Raw genomic sequence first — 15,007 nt, 5'->3', positions numbered from 1 at the left:
GAAGAAATAACTGTATTTGTTAAGCCTAACCTAAAAGATGTTTATTGGTATTAATACCATAGTGACCATTGTCTTTGCTTTCATCATCCTTTTTGATATTTTCTTTTTATTTAAATAATGTCTGTTTGTGCAATCATTTTTCCATCCTTTTATCTATCTATCTAATTTTCTTTCTTTGTTTCTTTCTTCCTCCTTTTCTCTTTTCCTCCTTTCCTCCCTTCCTCCCCTCCTGCTCCTCTTCTTCCTCCTCCTCCTTTCTTTCTCTCTCCCCTCCTTCTCTTTCTCCCTTCCTCCCCCTTCTCTCTATCATTTATCTATCAACTATGTATCTAGTTGTCTGTTTATCACCTATCTCTTCAGGTACTTATTATCTATCCCAATTGAATTATAATAACAAAAAAAGGAAATCCTTAGGAAAAGTACTCATTGTTCAGGCAAACAAATTCCCATATTAGCTATTTCCAAAAATATATGTGCTGTTGTGTATTTTAAGCCTACCACCTCTATAACAAGGGATGGTCAGCATGTTTCATCTTAACCCTCTGGATTCAAGGTTTATCATTCCATTTAAGTCTTTCAACAATTTTAGAGATATACCAACATCTTAGTATACTTAATAGATTGCAGTGTAGATGGAGAGCTGCCTTTAAATCCAGGAAATCCTATCTTTGATGCACATGTGCTGTGTGACTCTGGGCAAGACACTGAACCTCTCAGTACTCAAGCCAGCTCTCTAAAACTACACATTGCAGAAAAGGTACCAACATGCTTTGGGAAAGGGAATTTCCCTACCTTGTCATTTCCTAATCATAACTACAACTAAATCTATTACTTCAATGATACATCTGGAGCTATTTTTTAGTCATTATTTAACCTCCTTTTACCCTACCAACACTGAGGTGAAGAAAAAAATTATTCTAGGTCTTTTCTTTCCTTGGAGACAGAAATCTTCAAGCTATTAATTCCAAATCAAACTAAGCTTCATATTAGATCAGTTCACTTCGGTGTTTTCATGCTTTCTTATGGCTTGGCACTCTGTATCAGCCAGTTTGCTCTGATTCATGTGTATGAAGCATTTGTGCTTACTACAAACACTGCTAAAACCTTATCTGCACCTGCATTTTGCTAATCTTGTTTAGAGAAAACTCAACTTCCAAAATGCATATAAAAGTCCTCAGGTTGGCAATTTAACCCCATTCATTTTTTTCTAGATTACTTTTCTCCTCATGTTAAAGCAGAGAGAAAGAGAAATAATGCTAAAGGAGGACTCTCTGAGGAATAAACCTGCAGAGAAACTCTTCTGAATAATAATAATAATAATAATAATAATAATAATAATAAAATTCTTGGCAACAAGGATTCTATAGATACCAAATAATGTTACTACCAAGCGCTCCTGATTTTGCCCTGAATTTTTCAGCTTCTGCAGGTGTCTATTTGGACTTGTCCTCCTGACATTAAATTCTTATTTTTTTTCTTTTTTATATTTTAAATGATTTTGGCAAAGAATGATTTTAAAATAGTTAATGCTGTGGTTCTCTAAATTGATTTGGGCCTTAATAGTCCTTAGGCTGCAAGGTACTGTAGTGGCAAATTTGGTTTTGGTTGTGACCCTCCACCTGATCAGCTGTGTGAGCTTTGGTAAATTATCCCATAGTTCTAGGTGCACATTTTTCTTCTCTGTGAAAGGAAGGGGTGGATTTTGCTTGATGATCCTTAAGGTCCTTAGCAGCTACAAATCCTATACTCTTCTAGCTAGGTTCCTTCACTATTGTTTCCTTTGATGGATCATTGTAATTAGGGCTGATAAAGGCAAAGAGCATACCATCCAAACCAGCTTTTTATGGTTGGTTACCTTAAACAACAGCTATTTTCTGGGCATCTGTCCAGAATAGTACAGTTAAACCTCATTAATTCAGATGCCATTAATTAGAAAGTTGAAATAATTTAGAATGGAACTAGGCTGAATTTGATCTTTAGACTATACATAGGGAGAAAAAAAAGACATTAAACATATTAATAGTACACATAAGATGGACTAGGAGAATGTTTAAAACTACTTAAAAGGACAAATGATTTTGTGCAATGGATAGAGCAATTTGCTTTGGAATCAGGAATATCCGAATTCAAATAGGACTTTAGACCCTTACCAGTTGTGTGACCCCAGGCAAGTCACTGATTGCCCCCAAAATTAAAAGATAAAAATATATATTTATACATGGATATCTTGAATCATCAACTCTTAGTGTTTGTCAGTTCTTAAATATCATCTAGTCTCTTTAATCTCATCACTGCGGGGGTGTAACTTAGGATCATTGGTGGAGTGATGATAGTGATCTCGATCTGGAATCATAAATGATATGTCCAAGGTAATACAACTCAATAAAAATTGATTAAAAACCTACTAGGTATCCAACACCATTCTAGTCAATGAGGTCACAGAGATCTAAATGAAATAGTCCCTGACCTAAAGGAGTTTATATTGTATATGGCAGGCTCTTTGATTAACAAACCCCGGTTATTGCTCAAGCACTATAGTACATGTAGAGAGCTATTTTCTTCCTAACAACACCTAGGAATATTGGATTTTGGATCCTTTGTGACCCTTTGATTCCTGGCTTCAGCCCAGCATGATCCTCTTGTGTTGTAAGAATGAAAACTGTTTCACCTCAGACACTCCTCATTCACTACTTAGAGGGTTTTATTTTTCTTTGTTTATTTTGTTCCTCCCCTTTGTGATATTTCAAGGTCTGAACATGCAATCAGGCTCTCCCCTCTAATGAGTCCCTTCTCCTCCACTCCCCTTTCTTCTGTTATCTAATGCTGTTTATAGCAGGTGACTGGAACAGAACCTTATGTGATTCACATATGGCTGCTTTGGGCTTGCTCTGTTAAAAATTACCTGGCACTACATCTTGTTTTCCCCTCTACTATCCCCTATAACCTGTCCTTTCTTTCTCAGAGCAAAACTGATCATAGCCTGGGGGCCCTGGTTGGACTGCAGTAGATGGCCAAAGCTTCCTGCAGAATGGTGGGGACCACTGTCCTAGATATTTAAAAATCTAGCTCCTGTGCCTTAAGTCTGTTCCTGCCCAATGGGGGTATATTGTGCTCAATTCTCGACCTAAAAATGCATGGAAAGACCTGACCTGATTTGCATCCTTTCTTTAGCTATTCCACTATAGTTTTTACTTTTCTTCAAAATTTGGGTGTGAAGAAAATTGCAACTAGAAATTAGCTACAGGAAAAACTTTAATTTTTTTGCAAGTCAAAATCAACATTTTTGATTTGGATCATTTCCAGGATGAACAAACACATGGCAAGACAGAGTTGGAATCAGAGGATGAGGGTTCGAATTTTCAATCTGCTTTTATTCAGTGGTATATTGTTGGATAAGTCTCTTAATTTCTTTGGGTCCCTCATTTTCTTCAGCTGTTAAACTAGGGGACTGGACTAGATTGGACTAAAGTCCCTTCCATTCTAGACATATGATCTTACATTTTTCAAGTTACTTCTCCCTGGGCCTCAGTTTCCTTACCTATAAAATGAAGGATAAAATTAGATGACCATTGAGATTTCTTTTAGTTACAAATTTTTGATTCTTTAAATATGTCCAGAATACTCTTGGTCTACAACCTGCATTTCCCAGTTGATAATAGTATCTAAAATTTGCATCATTATTTTGGATTTAGGCAGTAAGCCTTTAGTTAATATCCACATACATCACTTTGGTAAGTAATATTTCTGCTTGACAATGAAGAATAGATGATATCTAAAATCTCATTCAGTTCTAAAGCTATGATCCTCTTTCTCAGTATCTCATGACTATCTTGTTTTCTTTTTGAAAGAGTAAGCAAAATGATATCTAGGGAAATTAATTATCTTTAGCTGACCTGCACTGCAGAATTGACTTGAACCAAATCACTTAACTAATAAGTGTCAGAGCTAGGATTCAAACCTAGGTCTTTTCTGACTTCAAATTCAATAATATTCATCTATCTATTGATATGTACATATGATACACATATATTTATATGAATACACACATTTCTTAACACAATCTGCACACACATATGTATACATATATGGGTATTCTTCGCATATCTAAAAATTCACATAAATGTATGTGTGCATATATACATGTATTTAAAACTTTTAAATAACCATTTCCCAACCCTCTTCTCTTTCTCTTAGAGCCACATTATAGTCAATTAAATGTATTGATATTACTTGGCTTTTATTTAGGTCTGAAGGAAGTGGGGACTTTGTTGTAGAATTACCTCATTTACTTTCCCCTGGCATCCACAGTATATCTAATTTTTCAATGTGCCTTTTCTAAAGGGGGAAAAACAATACAAATGTTTTAAGTACTTCCTGAATTCCATTGCAAACTCCCATAAAACAAAAAATACATAAAATATAGAGAATAATATTTGTTGAGTGTTAATTTATTTTCTGTCATTGACTTTGGCAGGAGTGTACAAGTACATGGCATAGAAAATGGTTTTTGAGATATTGTGAAATCAGCATATGAGTCACCAAAGGAGAATGGATGAGAGTAATGTTAATGCTAAAGCAATATTTATTTATATATTTATTATTTATTTGGGAATTTTTTTTTAAAAGGCATTCACTGCAGAGCCTTTAAGCAGTCATTTCACATGGAAAAAAAAATCATCACAGAGCAAACAGAGTAAAACTTCAACCCAACAGGTCTCCAGAGAAAGATAGTAAGCAAAGCCTAAAAGGAAATTTGCATATTATTATTAGGCTTGTTCTAATTCTTAGTAAAACACAGATGAGCATCGTAGGTGCTGAAATGTGAAGCAGCAATGTCTGGCTCATCTGGCTCATTCTGAGACCTGGGCTACATTTCTTAAGCTCCCTAGCTCTTAATATAAAGGTTGCTTGAGAAAGCTGATTAAAACTGATTTTAAAAGGTCTAAATCTAATTCTTAGTTCTGCTTCCCCACTATTTGTGTGCCCTTTTTAAGCTTCAAAACTTCATATGTGAAATTAATGAGGGAAAGGAAAGGGGAGACTGTAACTGCCAGGTGGGCATGTTACAAAGGGGACCCCATTTCTCGGCGCATAGATGGTAAGATGGCGCAGTGTCCCCTGCAAATGAATTTACAGGCCCAAAAACCTAGATTTATAAATAAAAAGGTTTATTGTAGGAATTTGGAAGTAAAGTTCAGTTAGAAAGACGCCAGGGCCACAGGTGGCCGCTGGGCGGGCAGGAACCCCTACGTGGCTGGAAGGATACCATGTGTTGGCTGGGAGGCTCCTGCGTAGAGGGAGTTCCGGCTCACCTCTTTTATACCCAAAAGATTGTGGGCAGTTCCAAGTTCTTGTCGGGCTTTTCAGTTAGCTCAGATCAGGTGAGGGCTGGGGGAAGCTGAGCTGATAGTGGGGCTGGGTCCGGATATTCAAAGGGTGCCTTTGACCAGGATTTGTGAATCAAGGTCAGCCATGGGTTGGTCAATTAGAAAGGAATCTTAAAGGGACCTCAACCCCCATCAAAATAAAGTGTCTGATGAAGCATCTAGATGATAAAGGAGACTGAGTGCTAGGCTTGGAGTGAGGAAATTTTGGTTTAAATTCAACTTCAGAAACTTATGAGTTGTGTGAATCTGGTTAAGGATCTGAACCTTTCTGTATGTCAGTTGGGTTGGATGGCTTCTAAGGTCCAGGATGAATTCTGTGATAATGTGACAGGATCAAAGAGCTAGAAGGGATTTCAGAAGCCATGGAGTCCCTCATTTTAGTTCTAAATTCTACAATCCATGAACAATTAACATGCATCCCTGAAGAAGATTCATACTGAAATTTCAATGAGGGCAAAGTTTTCCCTAGTGGCAAATCTGGGTCACTGAAAATTTCATCTAGGTGAATAAATCCCCCAAGTAGGTTTTAAGTGGATGTGGGCTGAGTAATCAGGACAAACTCAGGCAGCAAACACACTATTTGTCATGGTTCCTTTTCCCCTAAACTGAGCACATCTTAGTTTATTTTAGACTTTGAGCACATTCATATCCCTGGTTGAATTTGTCATGGAAAGAGCAGTAACTTATGGTGAATAGTATAAAAAAAAGATTCAGTGATGTCTTGGCCATCCTCTATCAAATGGTAGCATGGAGGTAACACTGAACCCTCAAAGACTAAGTTAGTAGGATGAACATTCTAATGTATCCTACCAAACTAGAAGGGTGTGAAGGTGGGGCTATGTGCCTGCCTTTCTTTATTGCTTAGCAGATTTCCTAGAGTTGATATTTAATTAATATTTGTTGACTGATTAATTGTTCTTGGTGTGATATTCCATCTTCAAGAATTTTTTAAGATTGTCTACAAGCTGTAGAAGATTTGGATTTGATCTTTGCCCCTTACCCTCAATGACATAATCATGGATTCTTGAAGAAATATGATAATAGGGTACAGGAGAAAGTACATTGACTCAAGTTGGTAGACTTTAGTCCAAAGCCTGTTAGAGTAGCTAGGTGGTACAGTGGATAGAGCACTAATCCTGGAATCAGAAAAAAACTGAGTTTAAATTTGGCCTTGGACACTAGATGTGTACTTTGCCCTGTTTGCCTGGTAAAATGAGCTGGAGAAGTAAATGGCAAAGCACTCTAGTATTTCAGTTTCCTCTTCCATAAAATGAGAGCATCAGACTAGATTGGGCTTTGAAGTCCCTTCCAGCTATAAATATATGATCCTATGACTTGCTTTGTCATTTGTGTTCTATTTACTACATGTGCAACTTTGGCAAATATTTCCATATCTTTGGGTTTCAATTTCTTCATTTACAAAATAAGATGGGATGGACTTTATGGTCTATGTTAATAGCTAATGTGCTGTATGGAGTACATGCAAAATAAAGCCTAATTATATGGGGAGAGGGGAAAAGAGATATCAGGTGGCTTTGCCAGGTTGTATGTGGTCACTGTTTTTTTGTTTGTTTCTTTTAATCATTTTATAGTTTTCTTTGTACCTGTTCTTTGTACAATCTTCCAATTGATTTTCTCATTTGTTGTCTTCTCTCACCAGGTGGCAATGTTGATCTGTGCAGGGTTCCTGATTGCTTGGATCCCCTATGCTGTGGTGTCAGTGTGGTCAGCTTTTGGACAGCCTGATTCCATCCCGATTCAGTTTTCAGTGGTGCCAACCTTGCTTGCAAAGTCAGCAGCTATGTACAACCCAATTATTTACCAGGTCATCGACTGCAAATTTGCCTGTTGCCAATCTGGTGGACAGAAAGCAGCCAAGAAGGAATCTTTGAGGGATTACAGGTAATTTCTATAAAGTGCTGACAGATTTACAAGATTTACATTATATCTTCTTAAGTCAAAGATAAATTTTTGCTTGGAAACCAATAGATAAGATCAGGCCTTATGGGGCTGGTGGTGTCTTATGGTAAAGTGCCAAAGCCAAGTTGCAAACTAAAAAGGATGGTGTATGCTACGGTAAAACAACAACAAAGAGAAGAAAATTGTATTTATTCCATGAGTATAGCAAGCTAGGATATAGTGATTGCTCAGAAAAGAAAAGAAAAGAAATCATATGGAGCCTGGTGAACAGGGATCAAAAATTGAGTGGTACTCTTCCTTTCTTCCCTGCTTCAATAAAAACCAATCTCACCTCCTTACATAAATATTCAGAGGTGAAGAGAACTTGGGCCATCCTTTCTGAGTCTTGGTTTTTTCATCTGTAAAAGTGGGGAAATATCTGTCTTACATGTCTGGCAAAAAGTGTGAGGCTCAGATGACATTAAGGCAGTGATCCTCAAACTTTTTAAATAAGGGGCCAGTTCACTGTCCCTCAGACTGTTGGAGGACCGGACTATAGTAAAACCTGTCTCCATCCCTCAGCCCATTTACCATAACCCGGGAGGCCCATAAACATCCTCAGTCCTCTGCATCTGGCCCACGGGCTGTAGTTTGAGAACCCCTGCTTTAAGGTATTCATGATTTATGTTCATTATTTTGATTGAAATATACAAAAATCTTCAAGGCAGATACAATTATGACTCTCTTTTAATAGACCCATAAAACGAGGTTCCTGGAAGTTCAACTACTTACCTAGAGTCATATAGCTATCTGAGGCAGAGTTTACCTTAGATTATTATTATTATTATTTATCTAGAATTCTATTACACTATTCTGCCACTAAGTAGGCAAGCCTTTGTTAAATACATAATCTAGGCTAGGCGATGTTCTAGGCATTCTAATGTTTGTGAAATGTTCTATTAGTATAAGCATATTGCTTAATACTTACCAACAGCATTAAACCAAGCACATCTGGATAATGTTTATGTAAGGAGGTGAGATTGGTTTTTATTGAAGCAGGGAAGAAAGGAAGAGTACCATTCGATTTTTGATCCCTGTTCACCAGGGTCCTCTTTCTAATCCTTATTAAGGCCAATTCTTCTATCTATTAATGAATTATTCAATCAAAAGATATTTACTAAGTGCCTATTTTGTGCCTAGCATTCAATGGGGATTAAAAAAATGGTCTCTGACTTCAAGAACCTTAGAGGTTACTGGGGAGATAACATATACCTTTATAAATATATGCTAAATATATACAAAATTAACAATAGGATTTATATACCATTTTAAGGTTCGCAATATGCTTTACATATGTTACTTGTTAAAAATTACTTCAGAACAATGTTATCTATGTAGTAGATATTATTATTTCCATTTTACAGATGAAAAGGCAGAAGCACAGAGAGGTCAAATGATAATCAGGGTCACACTTCTAGTAAGTGTCTGATTCCTGATCTCAAATCCTCTCAAGTCCAAAGCCTGAACTTTGTCCATTTTACCACCCAGTTGCTAATTACATGGTAATTTGGGCAAAGGAGGCACTGTACTTCTATATTTTGGGGACTTTTTTTCTTCCCTCAACAATTATTCTTTATCTTTTATTGCATTCCCAATCTCTTTTTTCTATTTCTCTCCTTCCCAATTAAAATAAAATATTATTTATAGATTTATTTGGGACACTATTTAAAAATTTAAACATTTTTTTTCTTTTTCTAAACTCCTATTTATTATCTACAGACTTATTTTGGACACTACCATCCTTTAAAAAAGTTTTATTGTTTTTTTTCCTCTTTCTAACTTTTAAGCGCTATCCCTCTATTTCACTTCTCTGTTAAATTTCTTGAAATAGCTACCATTACCACCTCCCTCTATCACCTCACCACGCACTCTCTCCTGAATTCCTTTTCATCTGGCTTCTGCTGAAAATCCTCTTTCAAAGGACACCAGTAATTTCCTAATTGTTAAAGCCAATGATTTTCTTCCTCTTTATCCTCTCTGACTTTCCTGCTGCCTTTGATACTAGTGATTCTGTAGCTTTTATTGGGTACTGTCTCCTACATTATCTGTAGATATTAGCCTTAACTTGGTTGACTTGAAGTGCTGGTCCTGAGTCAGTAAGATCCAAATTCAAATACAGCTTCAGATATTCACTAACTGTATGACCTTGGTAAAATTCTCTTACCTAATTTGTGCTTCAGTTTTCTTCTGTTTAAAATGGTATTTTCTTCTCAGGCCTGTTTTCAGGATCAAATAAGAAAATAACACAAACATAAAACCCCCATAAAAATGCTAGCTATTATCACATAATTTTATCTCCTTCCCTGATGCTTTATTTTTTTTAAGTTATCTATTCTTTATGGTTCTTTTTGTTGAAGTTTTTGCTTCACAGGGTCATTGTGAGGTTCAAAGTAAAATAGAAACTGGAGATTTCTATGCTAGAGGGGCAGTAGTATTTTGTGAAAGCAAAGTAGGATCAAGGGGAGGGAGTAGAGGGAGGGAGGGGATAATTTGGAAAAATGAATACAAGGGATAATATAAAAAATTACTCATGCATATATACTGTGAAAAAAATTATAAATAAAAAAAAAAGAAAGCAAAGTAGGGATGAGAGATAGCATGTCTTAGTGGATAGAAAGTTGGACTGTAAGATGGGGACAGGAAAACAAGTCCAAGTGACATGGGACATGTGACTTTGCTGCTGTCCTTGGCAATTCTTAAGTAGCAGAGTGGAACAATCTGCTTTAGAGGAGAAAGCTTCTGCCCAGGGGCTTCCTGTGCTAATGGATTCTTAGGTCTGATTTTTTTTTTTAAGTGCTATATAAAGGATGATACTATTATTTTAAAGTTATGTAAAGGTTTAGTTAAAGGGAAACTCAAGTAGCTATTGTTCATTTTCTTCTCATCACAAATAAATGTAACTTTTAATAAAGTATATACATATGTAGCCAAATGGCCCTTTTACTATTCTTCATACTTAGTATCCCTTTTTACTTCCTTTTTAGTTGCCTTTTACTGACTTGCTCCCATGGTGAAATATGTTTCTTTTGCCTTTATATTCTAATGCCTTTGTTTCCAAATTATCTTTTATGTATTTAGTAAATATATGTATGTATTAATTTTAAATGATAAGTTTTTAAAGATAGAGACTGCTGAATAAGATTTTTGTTTTAGTATCCTCAGGACCTATATACTGTAGTCCCTGATATATAGTAGATGATTAATGAATTCTTATTACTCTGTAGGTTAATTAGGAAAGAAGGACATTTCAGAAGAAGAGGACAACATGAACCATAAATCTAAGGAGTATTTGGATGCCAAGTTTTTGACAGTAGCTTCTCATGTTTGTTAGCTTTATTTGATTAAAACCAAAAAGCATTTTGATGAATACTTTGAATGTCATTTCATGTAACATGATTACATCCATGGGACAGGGTAAAGTTTCTAATTTAATCTTTGTATCTGCTTCAGCACTAATTATGTAGTACTTATACAGTAGATGGTCAGTAAGTATTTAATTTTGTGAATTGTAAGAATAATAGCACCGCTATATAATTATACTAAAGTTCTGACATGAGATTCTCCTGAGCAAAAGGAAAAAGCTGACCTCTATTCTTAATTTGGGAGATATTTGGGAAATAAATAAAGGAAGAAGCTAGGAGTGTAGGTCCCTTATCTACTAACTTCATGCTAACAAATATACATTATTCTCAGTTTCAAAGGTTGCCTAAAGAAGATGTAGCAGTGCTGCCTGTTTCACTGGGAAAGCAAAATGTTATCAATGACCCCTTTAAGGTGTGATAGAAGCCCCTTTTGTTTAGTATCCAGGGAGAATGATGCATCTTGCATTTAAATCACCATATGTCCATGACAAATGTTACGTGCTTCGATTTAAAGTAGGACCTCTAGTTGGCATAATGAATAGAATGCCAGGCCTGAAGGCAGCAAGACCTGGATTTAAATTTGACTACAGACACTTGCTACCTGTGTGATTCTGGGCAAGTCATTTAACCCTGTTTGCCTCAGTTCCTCATCTGTAAAATGATCTGGAGAAGGAAATGGCAAGCAACTTCATTATTTTATCCAATAAAACCCCAAATGGGACCACAAAGTCAGACATGACTAAAAATAATTGAATAACAACCCGATTGAAATGTTTACTTTTGGGGCCAATTTTGGAAGGGGAAAATAGTTCCAGAAACACTAGATATGTTAAATGACATGTCAATATAGTCAGGAAATAAGCATTTATTAAGAATTTACTATAGGGGCAGCTAGGTGGCGCAGTGGATAGAGCCCCAACCCTGAATTCAGGAGGACCTGAGTTCAAATCTGGTCTCAGACACTTAACATTTCCTAGCTGTGTGACCCTGGGCAAGTCACTTAACCCCAGCCTCAAAAAAAAAAAAAAAAAGAATTTACTATAACAATCACACTGCTAAGTGCTGTGAAGAAACACACATGCGCACACACACACACACACACACAAAGAGGGAGAGAGGAAAAAATAGTTCTTATCCTCAAAGAGCTTGAGTTCTAAGGGAATTGACAAAACATGGCCATGTCATATGGCGGGGGTTAGGATAGGAAATTTTTAAATTAAAAGGTAGAATTTGAGCCAAGTCTTGATGGAAATCGAGGAAACTCAGAAATGACACGAGGAAGGAAAATATTATAGACAAGAAAGATAGCCTGTGGAAAGACAGAGAGATGAAAGATAGAATGTTATATCTGAGAATAATAGGCTAAAGGGCTAGATTGTAGAATGGGTAGAAAATATAAGAAGACTGGAAAGGTAGAAAGGGACAGAAGATTTTTGTATATCTATATCTCTATAATGTATACACACACATAAGAGCAGAAATGACAAGATCTATCAATGGAATGGATACGTGGGGTTAGAGTAGAGAAGTATGAGAATAACACAAAATCCTGAGTCAGGATAATTAAGATAAGGACTATTTCTTATTGTACAATAGTATTATCCTTTAATAATAGCAAAATTTAGAAAAAGGGAGTATTTGGAGGGAATGATTTCTATTGTTAGACATAATGAATTTGAAATGTATAATCCAATATATCCAAAAGACAATTGATGATGTAGGAATGTAATTTGCAACAGACACTAGGACTGGATATAAAGATCTGGGGATCATATACATAGTGATAATAATTGGACTGTAGAAGCAGATTAAATCTCCAAATAAGATAATATAGAGACAGAAGAGAAAAAGACCCATGATGACCATGAAATGGATGAAGAGTCAACAATTAAATGATCATAAAGACAGAAGGAGAACCAAGAGATAGCAGAATCATGAAAACAAAATGAGAAGAGAGTGTTCAATATGGGGAAATAATACATGGGATCATATATTATAGAATATACACAATAACTATAACTTTTGGGCATTTTGATCTAGAGTTCCTCAGTCTTTCTAAAGCAGAAATAGATTTTTGATGTAGTACATATTGGTGAATAGGAGGCATCACTGTAATTTACTTCATATTTTAGTGCTCTGAATACACACACACACACACACACACACATATAATACATACAAAGAGGGAGAGAGAGGGAGAGAGAGAGAGAGGAAAAATTAGTTCTTGCCCTCAAAGAATAATCTGGATGACTAATTGGCAGATATATTGTACTAGGGATTTATATTCAGGTAAGTATTGGGTTAAATGGTCTCTGAGTTCCCTTCTTTCTCTCTCTTTTTAAAATAGTATTTCATTTTTTCCTCCTGTTGTATGTCAAGAACATTTTTAGTATTCATTTTATTAGATTTTGTGTTTCACATTTTTCTCCCTCCTTGCTTCCCCTCCTCACTTCTGAAGATGGATATAGTTTAAAGATGTACTATAATGCAAAAAATTTCCATATTAGCCACACTTGTTAAAAAAAAAAAAACAGATCAAAAGAAAAAAAACACAATTTAAAAAATATCTTCAATCTGCATTTAGAATTCATCAGTTTTTTTAAATCTAAATATGGATAGCATTTTGCTTTGTTAGTCTTTTGTACTTATTCTGGATCATTGTGTTGCTGAGAACAGTTGGGTCATTCATAGTTAGTAAATTATGACACAATGTTACCGATACCATATGGAGTGTTTTCCTGGTTCTGCTTATTTCACTTTGCTTCAATTCATACAAATCTTTGCAGATTTTTTTTGAAATCTGCCTGTTGACTATTTCTTATTGTACAATAGTATTCCATTACTTTCATACACCATAGCTTGTTCAGCCATTCCCCAACTGATACACATCTCCTCAATTTCCAATACTTCACCATTATGAAAAGGACTGCTATGAATATTTTTGCACATTCAGTAGCCTCTTCTCTTTTTTTATGATCTCTTTGGAATAAAAACCTAGTAGTGCTGGATCAAAAAGTATGAACAATTTGGTTGCCCTTTGGGCATTGTTCCAAATTCCTATCTGGAATGGTTGGATTAATTCACAAATTTAACAGTACATTATTGTCCCAATTTTCCCATATTCTCGCACATTTCACTTTTCTTTTTTTGTCATATTAGCCAATCTGATAGGTGTGAAGTGATATCTCACAGTTGTTTTAATTTACAATTCTCTCTAAATGATTTAAAACATTTTTATAAATTATATATAGATTTGATTTCTTTATATCCTTTATATTAAGCTGCCTCTTTATATCCTTTAAGCATTTATAAATTGGGGATTGGTTTGCATTCTTTTAAATTTGACTTAGTTCTCTACATTGAGGCATTTATCAGATACTTGGTGTAAAGATTGTTTCCTAGCTTTCCGTTTTCCTGCTTATATTGGATTTATTTGTACAAAAGCTTTTTAATTTAATATAACCAAAATTATCTACTTTGCGTTTTGTAATGCTCTCTATATCTTGTTTGGTCATGAATTCTTTACCTCCCCCATAGATCTGACAGGTAGACTATTCCTTCTTTTCTAATTTGATTATAGTGCCAACCTTTATATCTAAAAAGAACCTGAGCTCCCTTCTAATTCCAGAAATTCTGTGCTATCCACATTTCAGCAGTAACAAGTGCTTGTCTTTCATGAGGCTTATTCAAAGACTTCCTTATATTTGTAGGCTTTATTATGATCATTTTACTGGAATTCAATCTCTTTGAGAGCAAAGGCTGATTTAATTTTTGTCTCCAATTTTTCAGGATAGTACTTTGCACATAATAGTACTTAATGTTTGTTGATCAATTGATTCTCTTACTGGATGCATTCTAAAAGTTGTGAAAGAAAAATTTATGCTAATTAAGGCTATTTATGTGATACCATTTTATTTTTCTCCCCCATCATAGGAGGCATACCGTGTCCACTATCAGGAAATCATCATCAGTGTCTGAAACCCATCAAGAGGTATGAAGATGGATATACATAACAGCATGCAAAATTACTCCTTTGGATTTACTTCTTTGATCCATGTTCACCAGTATTTTCAGTTATGAATGTATTTTCCTTTATCTTTAAGTATTTCTTTTTTATCTTCTTTTCTTTATAAAATTTCTGTAGATCCATTTTTTTTCTCAATTAGAGGGTATTTGGATGCTTCAGTGGAGTATGCAGACAAGAATCATGGGATTCCATATTGGCTTATAGTATTAGGATAATCATTCACTGTTGAGTTTTTTGTTTTTATATGTCCTTTCCCTCAGACTTCAAGATCA

The 15,007-nt window shown here is 35.3% G+C and overlaps 1 protein-coding gene across 1 annotated transcript in view; it reads left to right on the top strand.

Moving 5' to 3' along the window:
- OPN5 (opsin 5) overlaps positions 1–14,705 on the top strand; it is a 54,244-nt gene extending 39,539 nt beyond the window's left edge. The window contains exons 6-7 of the mRNA XM_074265434.1: positions 7,048–7,289; positions 14,642–14,705. Coding sequence (XP_074121535.1) covers positions 7,048–7,289; positions 14,642–14,705 — 306 coding nt within the window. The remainder of the gene's footprint in view (positions 1–7,047; positions 7,290–14,641) is intronic.
- The last annotated feature ends 302 nt before the right edge of the window (positions 14,706–15,007 follow it).

The sequence above is a fragment of the Sminthopsis crassicaudata genome, chromosome 4 (assembly GCF_048593235.1).
Source record: "Sminthopsis crassicaudata isolate SCR6 chromosome 4, ASM4859323v1, whole genome shotgun sequence".
Lineage (NCBI taxonomy): Eukaryota > Metazoa > Chordata > Mammalia > Dasyuromorphia > Dasyuridae > Sminthopsis > Sminthopsis crassicaudata.
Note: the sequence above shows the minus strand (reverse complement) of the source record. Positions and strands in the feature narration are given on the sequence as shown.